The sequence below is a fragment of the Sciurus vulgaris genome (assembly GCF_902686455.1).
Source record: "Sciurus vulgaris genome assembly, chromosome: 3".
Taxonomy (NCBI): domain Eukaryota; kingdom Metazoa; phylum Chordata; class Mammalia; order Rodentia; family Sciuridae; genus Sciurus; species Sciurus vulgaris.
Genome location: NC_136463.1, coordinates 178,167,920 through 178,189,063, shown reverse-complemented (window position 1 = coordinate 178,189,063; position 21,144 = coordinate 178,167,920). Strand labels below are relative to the sequence as shown.

Below are 21,144 nucleotides of genomic sequence, written 5' to 3'. Positions count from 1 at the left end.
AAAGCAGACAACTTCAATAACAAACCTCAGTAAAGGATTCATTCACCTTCTGGGTCAAAATAAAACAAGAAAAGGTAGTATGCTAAAATTTAAAAAATGGGATTACTGAGATTGCTTAAGTTGAATCTACAGAATACTAATAGGCTAACCAAAGCAAAATAAAGAAAATAGATAAAGGTGCTTGAGGTTTATGCATTAATCATTCCATTTTCCTTTCACCAATACGCATAACCACATAAAACTTCCTTGGTTGGTCTTTTATTTTTCCCTTAATAAAATGTATGATGACAGTTTGAGAAACCCTGAAAGAGAAGTACTTAAAAAGACAAAGAATAAGAGAATTAGGGTAGTACACACCAATTACCTATTAAAATAGATTAGTGTTAACATAAGCCTGCAAAATTAGAACAACTCCTACTTGTGAAAAGCAGAGCAGATAAAATCTTACGTGTACTCCGGTGCAGAAATCGATGCCTGGAACCTTGAAATTTTATTTCTTGGGGCAGAATCTGATCTGTGCCACCTTAAATAATAATTACGCTTCTTTTACATATTCAGCTTTCATAACAAAAAAAAGCTAGATATGATTCTATTGTCAGAATTCATTTTTGTCAATCGGTGACAATAATCAATCTTATTGCCTCTTTGAAGTAATAAGAAAATAAAGGCCAATGCCCCTGCTTTTATAGCTGTTCACACTTCCATTTTTAAAAACACAAAATAAAATAAAGTGGAGGCAGGCAAAGGTTCACACATAATGATGTATAGTCTCCCGCTACAAAGAAAAGCTTTAAGTAGGTAAAGGCATGAGAGTTTAATAATTACTTTAATAGAGATAACTATAGTTGTAGTATATTAATAGTTTTTTCTTACCACATTAACAACATTGAATATTTAAATATGCTCATTATACAAAATTCCTAAAGTTAATGAGATATATATCCTTAAAGATGACTTCAATTATAAATTTAAAATTAACAATGGTAGGAGAAGAAAGGGCAAAGTTTCATTATTAACATAAAGAGTTTAGTATCCTATTATAACATGGCAACATGTATAACAACTATAACAAAAAGTATAGTTAAATAATAGCAAGCATTTCACTGTGAAAATATATAAAGATTTATGTTACTTTCACTATCAAAAATGGGATTATCAAAATAAAATTTTTAGTTTCTTTAGACATCTGGAAAATGCCATCAAGGCTATTTAAGGAAAAATTAACAGTATTAATCTCTTATGCTATAAGGAACTTGTTAAAGTAATTAAGGAACTAAGTAGTAAATCACATCTTGATATAGTGAGAACGTGTACTAGAAACCTCATGTCCATATATGACTGAATGACTGATGTGATCCTACAATATGTACAATCAGAAAAATGAGAAATTATACTCCATTTATGTATGATTTATCACAATGTATAAATTCATTCTAGTTATGTATAACTAATTAGAACAAATTAAAAATTTTTTTAAAAAAGAAAATAACCAAAAACTTCAGGTGTGTTTAATATAACTTAGCCATTAACTATATAGCTTTTAATTATTTGTATGATATATCTGGAAATATTCTGGGAAAAAATGGATTTTATGAACTTGTTGACATCACATCTGCCAACCAGATACCTTCAGGGAAAGATACAATTAATCATAAAAACTTTCATATCAATAATAGTTGAACCTTTTAGATACCTAAAGGAGATACATTCATTTTAACTTACTTTCTATATAAGCTGACAAAATAACAACTACTTTAGAGGACATCTTATAAATTTCAATAAAGCAAGCAAATAATTTATGCTTAAGCTGAAATTTCACTGATTGACTGGAAATGGCAGTGAACTTGTTCATAAGACTTCTTTCAAAGCAAGAATAAAAACATATGAAAAAAGTTTTCCTTCTAACTTGAATATTAAGGTCTTACCCTCCAACAAGGTCCCTCTGCACACAATACTCTTTAGTCCAAACTAGAACTTAATGTTATATATAATTGTATTGTGCTCTACTTATTTTGTATACAAAGTTAAATGTTTTGCTTTTATCTAGATTTGCAAGTTCCCAGAAAAGTCTAACACCACCTGATTCACAGTTCTCAGAGAAGCTAAAACAATGGTTGATATCACATAAGGTTCCTGATGAGTTCATGGACACTGACCAAAAATTAACAAGGAAGAATATTAATTTATATAAATAATCTAAGTGATCTATCTAAAAGGCAATGGTATAAGATTTAAAATTCTGACCAGTTTTCAAAGGATATTTTACTTGTAAAAACCAGTTAATTACAACAAAATGATAAAAAGCATTTTCCTGATCTGAAACACCTTAGGGTAGCTTTAAGATTAGGATGTGATAATATAATATAACCAAATAAGAAAGAAGAATTTAAACAAATAGTTCATTAACATCTGTGTTTTTTTTTTTTTTTGAAAATGAAAGGGACCTATTAATTCAAGAATCAGTAGGTAGAAGGCTAAAACTACTCCTGGAAAGGTATGTGAAATTCTACTGCTTATGCTGCAGTTTGCCACAGCTCAGCTCACTAAAGACAGAACTGAAAAGGCTGACTCACAATCTTATGACATTAATAACTTGAAAATAAAGACATTCTATTCTGTGTTTTATTTTTCAGTGTATATGCTAAACATTTTTAAGACTGCTTATAACTAAGCACTTATGTTTCTCAATTAAGTACATTTCATAGATTTCCCAAATAAGCCAATCATACTTACAGAAGAGTATAAGACACATATAGAAGATAATGTTCCTGAAAAATTCACACAACTAACAAAATGGCCAAATTTTAAGACTACAAAAAGTACTGGAAAAAAACAAAACTGATGTAAATGTAAAACAGATTCCAAAAACTGTGGGAAATAACTATTTAGAAAAAGATGCATACAGACAATAAACTGAGAAAACTTACAAACATGATACAATGCTTAGTCATTCTACTCACATGGAATCGTTTCTGACCAGCTGTCCATTTTGGCGAACAGCATTTTCACTCATAGAGCGTTCTCTTTTTAGCCTGCCAACTGCACGAATCTGTTAAGGCACAAAGGGAAGAGGACGGAAAATATTCTTAGTAGCCTAGTAACTGCTCAGCATCAAAAGAATCTTGGTCCAAGGTTATTCATGAAAATTACAAGGAGCCAAGGAAAAGCAACCAAGAATTGTTGCCAGACAAAAAGTAAAAATCCTTATTATAATGCTGATAAACTTAGGAATGCCTGTTTGTTTTGGATAAAAGTTCCTCTGGTTTATATTTAAGGAAGTATCAGTCTTACTTGGTATAATCATAGTTGTTTTTGGTATGTGTGGGGGATTGACAGATACCTAAATCATGAGATACTCAAGCACCTTATATAAAATGGCATAGTGCTATATAATCCTCCCATATACTTTAAGTAACCTAATGCAAAACAAAATAAATGCTATGTAAAGAGATGCTATACTGTATTGCTTAGAACAAGAAAATAAAAATCTTTAGTGTTCAATACAGACACAACCACTGTAGGCCTAACCAGATAGTATATGAGGTGAATAGTGGTCAACAATGGACACTGGAGAAAAACTGAGGGAGGAGCTGTGAAAAAAATAACACCTGAAAACAGAAGAGTCCATTTGGAGCCTATTGCAGAAGAATATTATGGTTAACCCCCAAATCAAAATTACTTGTAGGCAACTGCATGTAAAATTCAACAACTCCACAACCAGGTGCATTTTATTCATGCAGAGTAAGCAGTACTCAGTTGGTGAGACTCCCCTTCTTTCTAGCTATTGCAGGGCCCTCTTGAGTACTCACTGAAAGCCAGAGGAGTCTTCTGTATTTGTTTTAGACTGTTGCATGGCTGAGTGACTCCCTACACTTCAGATTAGCTATGGTCTTTGGTTTCACTTCCTTAGGATTCATGTCATTAAGGCACTAATTACCATCTCTTGCTCCCTTACAGGATTACTGAGTCTAGAGTTTTCTAGAGCTTCTATAACCATCACTTTCTAAGTATAACTGGTGATGAGGTTGGCTCTAGCTGGGTAATAGTTCTTCTAGTTTCAGAGTTCTGATTGCACACTTTGTATAGGAATGATGTAGAATTTGGTCATTTGACATGGCTTAGAAACAAGTTTCCTTTCTGAAAACTTTCACTGCCTTTGCTCTTTTCTTCTAAAGTCAGGCTAAAGTTTATATAGGTTTGCTCCTTCCAGATCACCTCTGATTAACAGACATTTCTTGGACACAACTGGGGTTTAGTATTCTTCTCAATATTACGGAAATGGATAGCATTGTAGTACTTCTCTTCTTTGAAGCAGGAATTGCAAATCTGGGCAAAAACTTCCTACCACTTATCCTTTAGAGTCTGTTTTCTTCTCCCACTTCAATGGACTTCTCACAAAGCTCTTGGCATCTACTGTAGCTGATCTTTACAAAGCTACTGCTGCCTCATTGACAGGAGATAATGCCGAGTCCAACTCTTTGGCTTGGTCACACTCCTCAAAGTTGTGCCAAATCTCACATATATCATTTCCCAATTCTTTTTCCTCATACCACTCCCTTCGTGTCCTCTGGAAGATCTCCCACTGGCTCCAGTTGAAGGGGAATATTTGTGTCAGGTTTTAAGCCCTTCATGGAGACTTGCTTGGATTCTTTAAGCCAGTTTATGAAACTAAGGGCATTTGCTTTCTACAAACTTATTCCTCAAATCAGTCATGCTTTCTTTCTCTCATTCATTCACTCAGTGGCAAGGTCTCACTATGCTGCACAGGTTGGTCTCAAACTCAAGATCCTCCTGCCTCAGCCTTGCAAGTGGCTGAGATTACAGTCGTGTATCACCATATCCAAATCATTAGCCAGGCTTTTAAACAACAATTTTATATTTTTCCTCCTAAGTCTTTTCCCAATAGTCTCCTTTCTGACCTAGGCCAATGGCTTTCAGTTAAGGCCGATTTTGCCCTGTAGAGGATATCTGGTGATGTTTACAGACATTTTTACTTAATTGTGATAAAATATACATAACATATAATTCCAATTTAACCATTTTTAAGTATATAATTCAGTGCCATTTAGTACAATCACTATGTTGTTCATTAACACTTCCAGAGCATTTTCATTATCTCAAAAGGAAACCCCACCCAGATTATGCAGTCATTCTCAATTCCTCTCTCTTTCAATCCTTTGGCAACCACCAATCTGCTTTCCAGCTCTATAGATTTGCCTATTCTGGACATTTCATATAAGTAGAATAATATATGTGGCCTTTTCTGTGTGGCTTCTTACACTTGGCATGTTTTCAAAGTTGATTCACGCTGCACCATGTAGCAGTACTACACTACTTTTTACCATTTAATAGTCACTTTCTGAATATGACATATTTTATTTATCCATTCATTAGTTGATTGAAATTTGAAATGCTTTCATCTTTTAGTTGCTGGAGATCCTTTTTATTGTCACGATCAGGGGGCTGCTACTGGCATCTTATAGCTAGATATCAAGAATGCAGTTAAACATTTCACAATGCAAAAGGACAGCCCTCACCACAACAAAGAGTTTTCCAGTCCAAGATGTCAATAGAGCTGAGGTAGAGAACCCCTGGAATCTCTTGGACAATGATTACTACAGAGCAAAGGGTTCTGAGGATGTCACTTTACAGACTGAAGGAATCAATGTCATCAGCATGCAGAGCCTACTGCCCTTTTATTTTAGCCCTTATCTAGCAGCGGTAAGGACTCTGGCTCCCTCTCCCATTCACTGGTGATCACCTCCTGAGGGCTACCTGACCCTTCTGTCAACTTGATGTATAGACCATCATCACAGCATTTCAGTAGGCACCTGTTACTAATCTCAGAAACTTCTCTCTTTCAGGACCTGGATCCTGCTGTAGGATGTTTACTCTTTTATAACAATAATATTTATATATACTGAGTTTTAAATGCATTTTCACAATAATCTTATGCACTGGCATTATTTTTATCTCCAGAAAAATCAAAAGAAAAACAAAACTTGTCAAATAACAAATGAAGCATCTCTCTCCTGTTAGAATGCTTGTTCCAAGACAGTATTTCTCACAGATTTCACTCCCACTGGGAACCTTGGTAGTTGGAGAGCTAGACCTCTAACTGGGAGCATTCTGTGGCTTCTTGTGCTTTGTGGCATCTTAGCACCTTGCTGTTGCTGAGTCTGGCTTTGAACTTGTGATCCTCCTGTCTCAGCCGCCCAAGCCATTGGGTTTACAGTTGTATGATACCGTGCCCAGCAGGTTTTGCTTATTTTTAGGTTTAAAGTTTCTGCTGAATTAATTGAGATAATATCCTCTTAGGGGCCAAATTGAACATTCTAAATATGCTTAGTGAAAAGCACTAAATTTGACTCTACATGACAGAAAGGCACCAAGGCACCTGCAAATTTTATTTATTTAACAACCATTTTTTGAGCTTCTATGTATAAGATACTTCAATAACCTTCATAATTTTTTTCTAATAAAGAACTTTATATCTTCTCTGTGTTGATGTTTTCTCTCACTCATAGCATTATCCTGCTGTGACTAGGTGTTTTAGTCAGCTTTTTTGCCACTGTGCCTAAAAGATCTGACCAGAACAATTTGAGAGGAGGAAAAGTTTGAGAGCTCATGGTTTCAGAAGACTTAGTATAAAGAAGACCAGTTCATTCCTCAGGACTCAAGGTGAGGCAGAACATCATGGCAGAAGAGTGTGGCAGAGAGAAGCAGCTCACATGGTGGTCAGGAAGCAGAGAGAGAGGTCTCCACTTGCCAGACACAAACACACACCCCAAAGCCATGCCCCCAATTCCTACCTCCTCTAGTCACACCCCATCGCTTTAGTTACCACTCAATTAATCCCTATCAGGGGATTAAATCTCTAATTGGGTTAAGACTCTCATAACCTAATCATTTTTCCTCTGAACCTTCTTGCACTGTCTCACATGAGCTTCTGAGGGACACCTTACACCAAACCATAACACTAGGCAAGACAGCAAATTTTTTAAGAACGGGAGATACATGCCATTCATTCCTTTACTACATACAGTATCTTATACATAGAAGCTCAAAAAATGGTTGTTAAATAAATAAAATTTGCAGGTGCCTTGGTGCCTTTCTGTCATGTAGAGTCAAATTTAGTGCTTTTCACTAAGCATATTTAGAATGTTCAATTTGGCACCTAAGAGGATATTATTTCAATTAATTCAGCAGAAACTTTAAGCCTAAAAATAAGCAAAACCTGCTGGGCACGGTATCATACAACTGTAAACTCAATGGCTTGGGAGGCTGAGACAGGAGGATCACAAGTTCAAAGCCAGACTCAGCAACAGCAAGATGCTAAGCAACTCAGTGAGACCCTGTCTTTGAATAAAATAAAATAAATAAATAAATAAAAAAGCAAAAGCTAATACTAGGAATTGTATTTCCCTAGTTTACATGAATGCTTAACCCTAGTTTTTTTCTTAGCTTTGTGTGTCAGGCTGATTTTATAAAAAGAAGATGCTTTAACATCTCCTACTATAAAACTCTTCAACTTTCTCTATATTAAGATGTAAAAGTTCTTCAAATCTACATGAATGCTAATAATATTTCCCCCAACATTTTCATTTTCCTGATGCATATTTAAAAAAATAATAGGGCTGGGGTTGTAGTTCAGCGGTAGCATTTGCCTAGCACACATGAGGCCCTGGGTTTGATCCTCAGTGCCACATAAAGATAAATAAATAAAATAATAGGTATTGTGTTCATCTACAACTAAAAAGTATTTTTAAAAAAACATTATATTTAGGGAACTTATGAATCAGAATTGACAGCAATGTTCCACATGGAAAGATTTAATGATATGATCCATAGCCTCTTAATTTCTCCTTAACTTTTATTTTTGTTTATATTATTTCAAGTTCAATTGATATGAAAACTACTCACTTCTTCATTTTGAGGTGTTGGAGGAGATCTTTCTAAATCCAGAAAGTCTAGTGGTCTTTCACTTAGTGTAAGCACACGAGGTGGTGTTTTTAGTGCCAGAGGTTTAAAGGGAGTTGACTGAATAAGGTCAAGATCTGCTGGTCTTGAAAATGAAACGTCTTCATTATTTCCTAAGAAGGAAAAACAAAAAAAAACAACAAAAAAAGAGGGGGTGGGGTTTAAATGTATTTACTTTCTCTCAATTTTATAACATACTCAATAGCATTAGTTTCTTTATAACTATACTTTCAGTATAAGATTGATATTTTGCTATTATTTGATATTGTGGTACAGACATTTATCAAGAAATTATGCAGTATCTACATATATGATTTAAAAAAACCCCAGTGTACAGATATGTACAGACCTCTTTTTATAAAACTCAATTTTTTAAACTGGCAAAATATCTGAATAGATGCTTCAAAAGGAGAAATACAAATGACCCAAAAGCATTCAAGCAGATATTCAAAATTATTAATCAGCAGGGAAATATAATGAAAATCATCATGTAATGCTATTACATACCCCTTCAAATGACTAAAATTAAAGAGTCCGACAATATGAACTGTTAGCAAGGATATGGAGCAACCTTACCACTATATCACTGATGAGAATGTAACATGGTACAATAATTTGGAAAACAGACTGCCAGCATTTAAAAGAGTTAGATATAACTTATAACCAAGTAGTTTCATTTCTAGAGATATGAAGACATATGTTCTCAAAAAGACATGTATATGAATATTCATAGCAGCTTTATTCCTAAAAGCTCCCAAAGGAAACAACTCGAACATTCAACAGATGAATTGCCATGACAAGCATGGCCAAACTCTCAGGAACAGTGAGAGGCGAAGGGGAATTGGAAAATTAAGATTCACAAACACAGATTTTGAAGATTAAGTTGGGATCAGGTGGAGCTCTGCTCTCTGAAGGGATGCAGATCTAAAGAGTTACTCCAGCAATCTTTATATGTCTCATTATCAGGTTAAAGACTCTGCAAGCATCTTCTTTGTATTAGGAAAGTTACAGAAACTAGGACAGTTACATAGCTTTTCCACAGTTGCAATCCACGTTGCAAAGTGCAATGTTAGGAGCTTTGTGTAGCCCTCAAGAAAGTGCATTGTTAAAAGTTACTATAAAGCAGGCAGGAACTGGAGAAGCGGAGCTGGTAAAACACTAGTTGTCTAGCATAAGAATTCCTTCCTTCCCAGGAGCTATGCGCCTGAGATCAAGGTCAGAGCTGATAGCACTCTTGCACAGAGCCTCCTCATGCAGGGCATTGCCACAGCAGCTAAGCATCCTGTGCCCTTGGCACAGAAACATTCCCAGGCATGCCACAGCCATGAGGTCATCAGAGACCTCCAATCTCAGTCACTGCTCTCCCATCCTGTCACTGCTCTCTACAATGAATAGATAATTTATGATGTATTTACATAGTAAAATATTGTTTGTTAATAAAATGGAATGCACAATTAATATATGGAACCATATGGAAGATCTCAGAAACATTGCAATGAGAAAAGGAACCAGACAAAGCAGTATACACTATATTCCATTTACATGGAACTCTAGGGAAGAGAAAACTAGTCTCTGGTTATAGAAAGAGATTTTAGTTGCCTTGAATTGAGGCATAGGGAATGACAAAGAAGGAACACAAGGGAATCTTTTGGGGTAACAAAAATGGTTTTATCAACTGAGGTGGCTACATGGCCACATATGTTTATCAAAGTTCATCTAGGGTACACCTAAATGTATACATATTATACATGTAATCTCAGTAATTAGTCAAAACATTTTTAAAAATTGTTTTAAGTTCAAACAACGGTAATGAGTAGAAAATTTTGAAAACAAAGTTGTGTTTCCCAACCCATTTTCTAAGTAATATTTTTAAACCCCTGAAAAGTTTCACAAAAATACAAAAAACAAAGATTATGAGGTAACTTTCTAAACAAATGTGAAATACCTGCTACAACAATCCTCTCTGGAACTTGCATTATCACACTAGCATTTGGAACGCCTTCTTGAAATTCTTGTTCCAGGTCAGCATTTGGTGGTGCTACTTTAAGTTTTTCTGGGACCCTCATTCGCTGACTAATACCTTCAGTATATTCCATTTCATACTGAATTCGACTAATTTCTGCCATCTCAGCAGCAGTGGGTGAAGGAAATGCTGCCCCACTTACCCTGTGGGAGGAAAATTTTAAGACCAGGATGACTAAGTGTAAGAATATCAGTCCTCTCTATGCTGTCATATCAGAAGACAATACCTTACAATAAAGTAAAAGGAAACATCTCATTTTTGAGCACTGAATACATTCAAAGAAACATTAAAGATTAAAGAAAATGTTTTCCTCAACATAATGCCTTCCCCTGTTGGCTGAAGCTGCACCTTGAAGATATTGCTTGCTCAGGAACAAATCTTAAAAATTACTGCATAATCACACACAAACATGTACGCATGCGTGCACATAAACATACATATGCAAACACATATTCTCCCTCTGCATAAACATAAATGCATAGGGTTTATAACTTAAAAATATCTGAAATAAAATTTAAATTAAAAATTTCTTATCAAGAGGCCAGGAATGTAGCTTAGTGGTAAAGCGCTTGCCAAACATGCATGAGACCCTGGGCTTGATCTCCAGCACTGCAAACAAAACAAAGCAACAAATAAACAAAAAAACCCTGAACAATTATTTAAGAGAAAAGTTCTTGGACTTTATAAAAATAAAATTAGAATTTGCTGTCATGCATGCAAAACCCAAAACCTTTCCATGATGAAAACCAGACCCAAAAAGTGAATAATGTTAATTCTGAATTTACTAAAAAGATTCAATCCCCTGAAAATCACATAATACAAATTAAAACCTCTCCTACTGAACACATATCTGATGATTGAGATGCAATGAATAGCAAACATACAATATTAATAAACCCTTAAAGTACACATTCATTTTTTGAGGGACTAAAACAATTACATTATTTATTTATGTATTTGTTTGGGTACTGGGGATTGAACCCAGGGGCACTTAATCACTGAGCCACATCCCCAGTCCTTTTTATTTTTTATTTGGAGACAGGGTCTCACTAAGTTGCTTAGGGTCTTGCTAAATTGCTGAGGCTGGCTTCAACTTGTAATCCTCCTGACTCAGCCTCTCAAGTTATTGGGATTATAGGCGTGTGCCAATATGCCCAGCTTAATGAATATTTAATATCATATTTATATGAGTATTTTTCAAAAGCATCAAACGCCCTTGGGGAAAAGACAGTACAAATGCATCGCATAACCTTCTAAATCGGAGAAGGATCCTTGATCCCAGGGAAATGCAATAAAAAAATATTGCCCCAAAGTACAAAATGCTGATAGAAGCACAAAAGTGCATGGTTAGCCTATGGCAAACAGCTTTCAAGCCACTGTCTCTCAAACCTTTAATACTAACTCAACTGAAAAAAATTTCACTGACCTTCCTAATGGTGTGTCACTGCTTGTTCTTTTACTCATTTTAATACAGTAAATACACGTCTACAATAGCTATTAAAATACTGCTACCCTGTAGTTCAGTTTACTTTACACAACAATTCCCCTACAGATCTGAACTTTTTTTTGGAGGTGTACATAACAACACGGACACTGCTTTTCCAGCTGTAAAAAAGAAAGAATAAAAATCAGTATTTTGACAATTCATTTCATAAGAAAACTATGAATAAAAGTGAATATCTACTTAACATTCCTTTTGGACTTGAACATGACTTAGGGATGGAGCTAAGAAATCAATTTTGAATCTCTCCTCAACAGTTATTCTATATCTCAAAAATAATAAAGATGGATTTAAGCATAGTTATTGTTTTACAATTCTGCAAGCAGGATAAAGAAAAACTGTACTGATGATATACAGTTGTGGAGTCAAATTAGAAAAAACTCAACACTGCTATAAAGCTTCTCTAATTATTATATTCCAAAAGAGGAAAAAACCTTTAAGTTTTTAGACAAAATACAAATGAAGAAATCATAAAGAGACTGCAAAGGGTAAACGTAAATGTATTAGAGGTAGCCTAAAATTTGATGTATATGTAATGGCTTTTTAAAAACATGTAAATTTCAAAAATCAAATTACACTAGGCTTTAAGTAAAAGATATTATATATAAAAGCCTAGGGCAATAAGCAATTAAAGACAGTAGAAATGTCTTCATCGTAGCTGGGATATTTCTTAAACTCCATGTCAGAGATGTACTCCTTAGATACCTCCTAACTGAGATGCTCAGGAGAGAGTTCTCAGAGGTTGCTTAGTGTGTTGAGCAACTGGTTTCATTATGAATGCTAACTAGTTTCTTTTATCCTTTACCAAAATGTCTGAATTTTAAGGATTAGGCATACAGACAATTTCAAGACTAAGAAAATAAGCCAATAGAAAATTTTACTCACAAATGTGTACCAACTACTGCTTGCTGTTTGGCACTATCTGCTTCTGTGCTTCATATTACATCCTTCAACTTGCTTCAATGTGCATGTGCTGGAGTTAGAGCCACTTTGGTTCCTGGGAGAGAAATAGGAGCTAATTGAGAAACTAGATAATATCAATGTTAATTAGAAATTCCAATTTTCAATTGGAAATTCTCCAAATGATGAGAAAGTCCCAAAGATACACAACTTTAGATTAAGAAATGAATAAAAGAATAAAGAGCCAAGCATGGTGGTGCATGCCTGTAATTCCTACAACTCGGGAGGCTGAGGCAGGAGGATTGAGAGTTCAAAGTCAGACTCAGCAACTTATTGAGAGTAACTCACTACGTAACTCAGTGAGACCCTGTCTCTAAATAAAATACAAAAAAGGGCTGGAGATGTGGCTCAGTGGTTAAGGGCTCTTGGATTCATGGCCCAGTATTCGCAAAAATAAATGAGGGAGGGAGGGAGGGAAGGAGGGAGGGAAGGAAGGAAGGAAGGAAGGAAGGAAGGAAGGAAGGAAGGAAAGAAGCTTACCACCAATTTTGGACCTACAGACAGAGCCCTATGATTATTCATTAAGTAAGACATCGCTATGATTGTTTCTGATTTGTAGTTAGAAAAATGTGGCAGATGAAAAATATATTTAAATCAATATATTATATATATTTATATACATGCATAAGAAATAAATTTCCATTCACTTAAAAATGTTTTAAAAATGGAATCAGTAATAAATGTACATGGCACAAAGTACATAAGAACATATGGAGAAATAAAGTGTTCCAATAAATCTTCAACCACCCAGGTCCCCAAAGGCAACTTCTATTATCAATTTTGGTGCATTGCTCTAGTTGAGATAGTTTTCAAATCCTTAAGTCTATCTGAAGCATAGTAAAGCTTATATTCAGAAATAACACTGAAAAGATATATCCCAAAACAATAATAGCTTTGGGATATTACACACTGAAGTATTATAATAATAAACAATGGACACAAGTTGCTAGAACCACATTATCTCTTTGAAATGTGCTGGTCTCTGTATTCCCTTCACGGCCTTTCAGTCTTCACATTAACTCTGCACTAGGTTATCCCAAGGGTCTCAACATTTCATTCTACAGCAGCATCATTTGTAAAAGACTCATCTTAAGTTTGTAAAGAATCATGGACTTAGAACATAAAGGTGGATAGTGAAAAGACAACTTCTGGAAAAATCCAAAATCTCCTGTACTTGAACTATTTAAATTTAAAAATAAATGGAACTTTTCCACTAAGATTTAACACTACTGTCTCAGTTACTGGGTTTTCTGCTTAAATAAAACAGATCAGAATTTGATTATTTCTCTCCCTCATCCGGCTAGAGCACTGTGAGTAAACTCTTTTAGCAATAGATAAACTTTTCAATGGGGCTTATGATATTAATTCCAGAAGTTTTGTTACTTAGAATCTACTAGGAAACAAGTACATGATTCTCTGTTATATAACTAATGAAAACAAAATCCCCTGTAGAATCAAAGATAATTTCAAACTTCATCCCCCATACCCCATATTCACACAGTTGATTTACTCTTGGCTACACTTAATTTCTACAAACTTGATTTAAAAATTTTTAAATACTGTATTTTAAAGGAAATTTAGATAACTACCTTAAACCATGGACTTGATGTACACACATAAATACATGTAACAAAAATATAACTATTACAAAAAACCCTCATCCATCATTCCATATTTGAACCCAGAGTGAAGTTATAAACCACAGGTGGAAAAGTGTACCAATTTGGGGATACAATGATTCAAGCCTAATTTCTCACTTTCTAACCAGAACACTGGAAACCATTAAGTCTAGAAAGTCACAGAAACAACTTGAGTTAAATGGTGACAGCAAAAATTTATATAATACTACAATTACCAAAAAAAAAAAAAAAAAAAAAAATCCAATTCTTTAACAGGTATTGTGTGGACCTAGTTCAAGGTTTTTATCTAGGAAACCCTATTTGGGGATCTCTTTCCAAGCAACTGTACTTAAAGAATGGATGTATCAGAAGAACAAATTGTTGAGATCCTGGGTTAACTTTATTTTTTAAGAAAAGTCACAGGACACTTGGAGAAAGATCTATTAGCCCCAGAAAATGTCAACACCAGAAGGAAAGGTAGCAACAGCTAAACTGCACTTCGGACATGAGGTAGCCCTATCAGACAGGAAGGGAGACAACACACAATTTCCTTTGGAAAGAAAAGCAAACAGCTTATGAGTTCACAAGACTTTGAAATCCCAAAAGATGGAAGGTTCCCCCAATTTAATTGCACGGGGAGACTACTAAGTGCAATTGAAATGGTCCTAATTTCCCCCAGGGTTCTTCTTGTGGGATTTCCTTAGCCAAGGGGATTGAGGCAGAAACGTCTTCCGCCCCGGGAGAGAAAACATTCCCGATATCTGGTTCGATATTTGGCATTAGCTTTTTTCATCTTCTGCAGTAAAGAGACGCCGCCGCTGTAGAAGGAGCGCTCTTCCCCGGAGACGCCCCGGCTTCTCGGCCGCAGGAGGGGACTCCGCGGGGCGGTCTCCGCACGCCCTGCTCCCGCGGCCCGCGAGCAGCAAGGATGCTTACAGACCCGCGGCCGCCGCCACCCGGGCTCCCAACTGGCCCTCCTTTCCCAACAGTTATTTTCCCCCAAACCCCACAAAAGGCCACTTCAAACACAGCAGGCTCAAGGTCAAATGGCTGGGGAGCCGGCCGGCGGCGGCACTCGGGCTGGCACGCCTCTCCCGGGCTCCCAAACCCCGCCGGGTTCTAGGCGGTCGGGTCCGAACTTCTGCACACAACCGGGCGCTCGACCAGAAAGGGCCAAGAGGCTGGCCCGGCACCGGCAGCCCGCGGCTCCGCGCCCACGCTCTCCTCGGAACCCGAGGGCGGCACGGCGCTGGGCAGGAAAGGCCCGGGCACCGGACCGCGGCGCGGCGACACCTCGGGAGGGCCGGGCCATCGCGGTCTCTCGGTCGACCCGAGGGTCACTGCCGCAGCGCTAGGCCCGGAGGACGGCTCGGGCGGGAGTCCCGGATCGCGAAGACGTCAGCACTCACCCCTGGGCCCGCTGGAGAGTCCCCAGAGAGGGCCGCCGCCCGCCGGCTCCCGGGGCGCTCGGGCGAGCGCTCTCAGAGGCCGTTGGCCGAGCGCACTGAGGCGCCGGGGCAAAGCACCGGCCGAGCGGCCCTCAGCGGGCCAGCAGAGACGCGAGAACGGCCAGGACTGGCCCCTTGCAGGAGCCGTAGAGGAAGCAGGTTTCTAGTCATGTGACGTGGGAAAGGGCGGACGTACGGCTCACGCACAGGAGTGGGGAACCGCGAGACGGCGGTAGGGAGACATCTTTGTTGTGGGCAAAATACGCGGACCGCAGGTAATACTGGAGGTACTTAAGTTTGATCACGGTTAGCGCTAATTAGTTGTTCGTGATCTTTAAGATCACGTTTGCGAGGTAAACCTTCGATGTCGGTTAAGACAGCAGTGTTTCAGATCACCTGCGTCAAAATGTCCAGGGTACAAGTCTAAGAGTTTGCATATTTAAACAACCCTAGGAATGGTTCTTTTGCACTCCGATTTTGATTATAGCCCTCCAGTGAAGGACCCTGGAAAGGGGAAATTAAGGTAGGCTTCATGGTGGTTCGGAGCACTGTTTAGCTTCCTGGGAGTTCTCTCCGACCCAATTTCTGGAAATTCGGGGCCCAGGGCTGCATAACGAGAATGGTGCTCACTAACCTAAGGACATACTGACTCCACAACCAACGGAGGAAGAATTGGGCGGTCCTCTGTATTTATGGGCTGTTTATCTTTGGATTCATCCAACCTTAGATGGAAAACATGTATTTTTAATTGTGTATGCATTGAATATGTTCTGACTTTTTTTTTCCTTGTTATTATTCCCTAAACAATAGACATTGACCACTATTTACACCATGTTAGGTATTATCCGTAGTCTAATACTGACTTAAAGTATATGGAAGGATGCAGGTAGATTATATGCAAAAGTTATACCATTTTGTAAGGGACTTGGACATCTACAAATCTGGGTAATCTATGAGGGTCATGGAACCAAGTCCCTCATCCCTGCACTGAAATTACTAAGGGAATACTACTTACACATGAGTGATGTACTTTTCTAGATTCAGAGATGTTACCAGTCTTTAAAATAATTTGGGAAGCTTTCCAATTGTATTCTTGGGCCCCATCTTAATATTAATATAAGGAAGGTAAATGTTCTCAACTCTCCTAGAGTCTCAACCGGGTCTAATAATCAAATTGACTTAAGACAGATAACAGGAGGAAAGCATACACATTTTGTTTAGTAATTTTTAGTGGAGTCTTCACTAGAAAAATGAAAACCCTAAGAAGCAGTTAGGGTCCAAAGCTTCGAACAAAGAATAGTATATTGTGAAAATGTGAGACGACAAGAGTGTGGGCCAGAGCAGCTGACTGGAGAACTGACTGGGCAGATAACAGCTGGTTTAAAAAGGTTGATTTGTATGCATTTTCTCAGCCTTGACTCCCTGACTCTGACAATAAGAATGTCTCTCTTCCTAGAATAAGGAAGTCGCCCTTCATGTGGGAGTTTTAGCTCTTGCTTTCAGGAAGAGGGGGCCAGAGTGCTCTGTTACATCTGCTGTTTTCTCAAGCACATTTGACTCGAAATAATCTTTATGCCAAAATAGTATATTCTGCTATCATATAGTGGCAAACCATTCTTCTTTTAAGAATAGATTCAGTAGTAATGATCAGTCAGTCCAAGTCAGCATCTTGCCGGAAGGTTAGAAAACAAGCTGGGTAAACTAACTGATCAAAATCGAAACCTTAAATGAGGGTCCTACTACTTCAGTAACCCTTCCACTTCTTAAATACTTATAATTTGTGTTTTGCTCCTGCCTTCCTCCCCAAAACAAAATGTTTTTTAATAACTTCCAATTGAAGATTGTGATCCAGTTATCAAACTCAGTGTCTTCTCCCATAACATTGATCATTGATTATCTTCTGACATCATACGATTCTGCTAAATTAAATGCAACAGTGTTGTAAAATGTCAAAGTACCTAACACTTTCTGGTAGTAGATTCTTTTAAGGGCAGGTGGCATTTTCTCAACTGTGCTTAGAAACTCCTCCCTCCCTTTGTGTGATATAGCTTCATGTTGGGTCTTCCTTCTCTTCCCTCATTAATGTGGTTATTTCTGTTTATGATTTATTCCGTCATTGACTGCCTTTGCATCCTCATAGTATAGAAGTCTAAATTAGTACATCCGTGTAGTCTCTTCCTGATGCTCTAGTTTTAGCCAGTTCTACTTAAGTGTCCCATTGAAGCTTTGATCCCAGTAGAGTTTCAAACTCAAAAGCTTTTTCCTCCTCTCTTCCCTCCAGATACTTTCTCAATTACTTTTTTTTTTCAATTAATGGAAAGATGTATTTTTCTAGTCAACAAAGTTCAAACTACTTTGAACACAAATTATAAGTATCTTTTACTGTCTCCCAAGTCCCTTATGACAATTAATTTGTGGTATCAACTTGACTGGATTAAAAAATACCCAGATAACTAGTAAAACATTATTTCCAGGTATGCCTCTGAGGGTATAAGTCTGAATAAACAAGATCACCCTCACCCAGTGTGATGGGTACTTCCCACTGTACTAAGGGTTGGGTTAAAAAACTCTCTCTCTCTCTCTCTCTCTCTCACACACACACACACACACACACACACACACACAGCTGAGATACCCATCTTCACTTGCCATGGAAGATTGGAATTACGGATTCTCTGGTCTTTGTACTTCAGGACTATACCAGTGGCCCCCAGTTTCTCAGGCTTTTGCCCTTGGAGCGAGTGTTCCCCACATCAGCAACCCTGGTTCTCAGACCTTTGGACTTGAACTGAACCATGGTTCTCCATCTTGCAGATGGCCTGTTTTGGGACTTAGCCTCCATAATCACATAAGCCATTTCCCACAATGAATTCTCTTCTCTTTTCTTTTCTCTTTCTGTCTATCTATCTATCTGTCTGCCTGTTTCTACCCTATTGATCTTGTTTTTCTAAAGAATCCTAATACCTAACACATGCTTCAGATTTTCTCTCTTCAGTGCCAGTTATCTACTTTATCTAGGCCACTAATCGTCATCTGGGTTTTTTACTCTTTTAACTAACCTACCCATCTCCAATCTTTTTCTAATTCCTCCTACACATCAGGTCAACAAGGAACTTAGTTTTAAAAATTGTGACATCTCAAATTTGAAGTCCCAGGTTTGAAAAAAATTTTGCTTTATAACTATATACAAGTCCAAAAGTCTATAACAGTAATCCAGTAATTTTTTTAAAAACTTGAATCTTTGATATAGCCTGACAAGCATAGTATATATAAAGTCCTCAACTTATGATAGTTCAGTTTATGATTTTTAGCTTTATGATGGTATGAAAGCAAAATACATGCAGTAATAAACCATACATTGAATTTCAGATTTTGATCTTTCCCAGGCTAGCAATATAGAACAATCATTCTGGTTTTTGTTTGCAGTACAGTATGCATAAACCACATGAGATTTCCAATTCTTTCTATAAAATAGGCTTTGTTTTAGATTATTTTGCTCAAGTATAGGCTAACGTAAGTGTTCTGAGCACATTTAGGACAGGCTAGGCTAAGCTATGACAATTAGTAGGTTGTGTGTATTAAATGCATTTCTAACAATGATTTTTTCAACTTGTGTGGGTTTATCAGGACTTAACCCCATCATAAGTTGAGAAGCATCTGATAACGTTGGACCTTCCAGATTATTATTCATATAATAATTCCACTCATTTGCTCAAAATCTTCACCAAATCTTCAGTACCAATAAATGAAGTAAAGATCAACCTGGTATTCTTAATTAACTTTGCCACTCTATTTACAAGGGTATGGGTAATATATTGTTCTTAACCATTAATTGTTCACTGAGATTGTTTCATTCTTTCATAAGCATTTATCGTCTACTATCTTCCTGTCACCTGGAATGCCAGCGTACTTCTGACTATTTTCTTCTTCTTAGAATCCTAATTTCCCTTAAAGGATCACCTAAAATGTCCCCTCTTTTAGGAATTATTTGCTGCAGCCTCTACCCCCTGAACCAGTATTTGTTGTCTCCTATAGCGCTTACATATTCTGTCCAATATTATAATTGCTCATGGATTTGTCTTGTTTTCTCTTACCATAAAATAAATTCTGTTTGAGAAAAAGTTGTGAATCTTCCTCATTTGAACATATATACTGTGGAGTTGGAGTTAGACATATTGAGCATGCTGTAGATCTTGGATATAAAGTAATAAGATATATTTCCTTAGTCAGCTCATAAATTGAAATTGAAGGTAATTCCAAAGCAATAGTTCTAAAAAGAGTTTGAGCAATGGCAACATTTTTTTTTTAAATCATACAGCCAATAAAATCCTAGGAAGGAACATATTTATCTGAATGTTTACACTTAGCCTGGTTATTAAAAAATTAGTTACTTCTTCCTCTGTGTTTGCTTTTCTGTTAATTTCCAATATCTATGACATAAACCAGAGGAGGAACTTAATGTTCTGAAAGTGCCCTGCTAATAGTTTGCTATGAATCCATTAGAGATTGATCATAATTTTCCTTTCCAAACAGGCTTACAGTGGAGAGAAAGATAATGTGCTTGATAGCAGGGTTAATTTTACTTTCCAGCAGTAAAAATAAGTTCATTAAAATGGTTTTGTACATTTTTTAACCAAGGAATTTACGAATCATATTTTTAGCCTACAAATGAGAGTATTCCTAAGATATTATTTGCACAACTATTTTCTTTATCTTGTAAACATTACTGTCCAGGATCAGTTCATTCATTCCATTTCATTCCTTGGTTATATCTTTATTGCCATTTAATATGGCCTGAAAGTTTCTTACCTCTGAGATTTCACTTCTTTTTTCTCAAGTGTCAACATATGAAATTTTATAAATCATTTTCCTGGATGAGGAGTATTAATATCATTTATCAATACATATGACCCATAACTTCTATAATCTATATGCTTTTCTTACTGGTTTCTAAAACCCTTAAAAGCTTCAATAGAATAATGAGCAAAGATAGGATTAAAGCTTTTACAGAAATTTTTTAAAAAGCACTCTAATTAAAATGATATGTTAGCCTTAGTGATAATAAGGAAAATGTAAATTAAAACAGAATGCAAAGATGTAAAAGAACACTTTGAGGCCAACCTCAGCAACTTACGAAGGCCCTAAGCAACTTAGTGCACCCTGTCTCAAAATAAAAAGGGCTAAGGATGTAGCTCAGTAGTAAAGCACCCCTGGGTTCAAACCCCAGTTCAAAAAAATAAAAAGCTAACTTTTTTACAGAGAATTTTTGCATATCTACAGAAGACTTAACATTGTAAAGTAGAATGCATCAGACAGCACTTCCCTGTGTTCATACATGAACACATGACCAGAGTAACTCCACATCATCTACAACCTCAAGAATGGGAAGTTATACTCCACGTATGTGTAAAACGTCAAAATACACTCTACTGTCATTTATCTAAAAAGAACAAATAAAAAATTTCAGTAAATAAGCCACTAAAAAAAAATACCTAACATTATGTGAATCTTTTAATTTTCCTTTTTGAGATTTATACTGAGGGAACAATTGGACAAATGTGGAATGCATAGTTATTGTATGTTTACAGAAACTAAGTTTATTGTCCATAATTG

The 21,144-nt window shown here is 36.7% G+C and overlaps 1 protein-coding gene across 12 annotated transcripts in view; it reads right to left on the bottom strand.

The window, feature by feature from the left end:
• MFF (mitochondrial fission factor) overlaps nucleotides 1-15,668 on the bottom strand; it is a 58,938-nt gene extending 43,270 nt beyond the window's left edge. For 4 of the 12 annotated variants that reach the window (XR_013762689.1, XR_013762690.1, XM_079132642.1 and 1 more), the window contains exons 1-7: nucleotides 15,493-15,668; nucleotides 12,390-12,501; nucleotides 11,430-11,608; nucleotides 9,926-10,146; nucleotides 7,924-8,093; nucleotides 2,961-3,049; nucleotides 449-523 (exon numbers count right to left, since the gene is read on the bottom strand). Coding sequence is in view for 10 of the 12 variants with exons in the window: in XM_079132642.1 (XP_078988768.1) it covers nucleotides 449-523; nucleotides 2,961-3,049; nucleotides 7,924-8,093; nucleotides 9,926-10,146; nucleotides 11,430-11,467 (593 nt within the window). In the remaining 2 variants the exon portion in view is untranslated. The remainder of the gene's footprint in view (nucleotides 1-448; nucleotides 524-2,960; nucleotides 3,050-7,923; nucleotides 8,094-9,925; nucleotides 10,147-11,429; nucleotides 11,609-12,389; nucleotides 12,502-15,492) is intronic. The other 8 variants (XM_079132643.1, XM_079132647.1, XM_079132646.1 and 5 more) reach the window with 5 other exon arrangements.
• Between the last annotated feature and the right edge of the window lie 5,476 nt (nucleotides 15,669-21,144).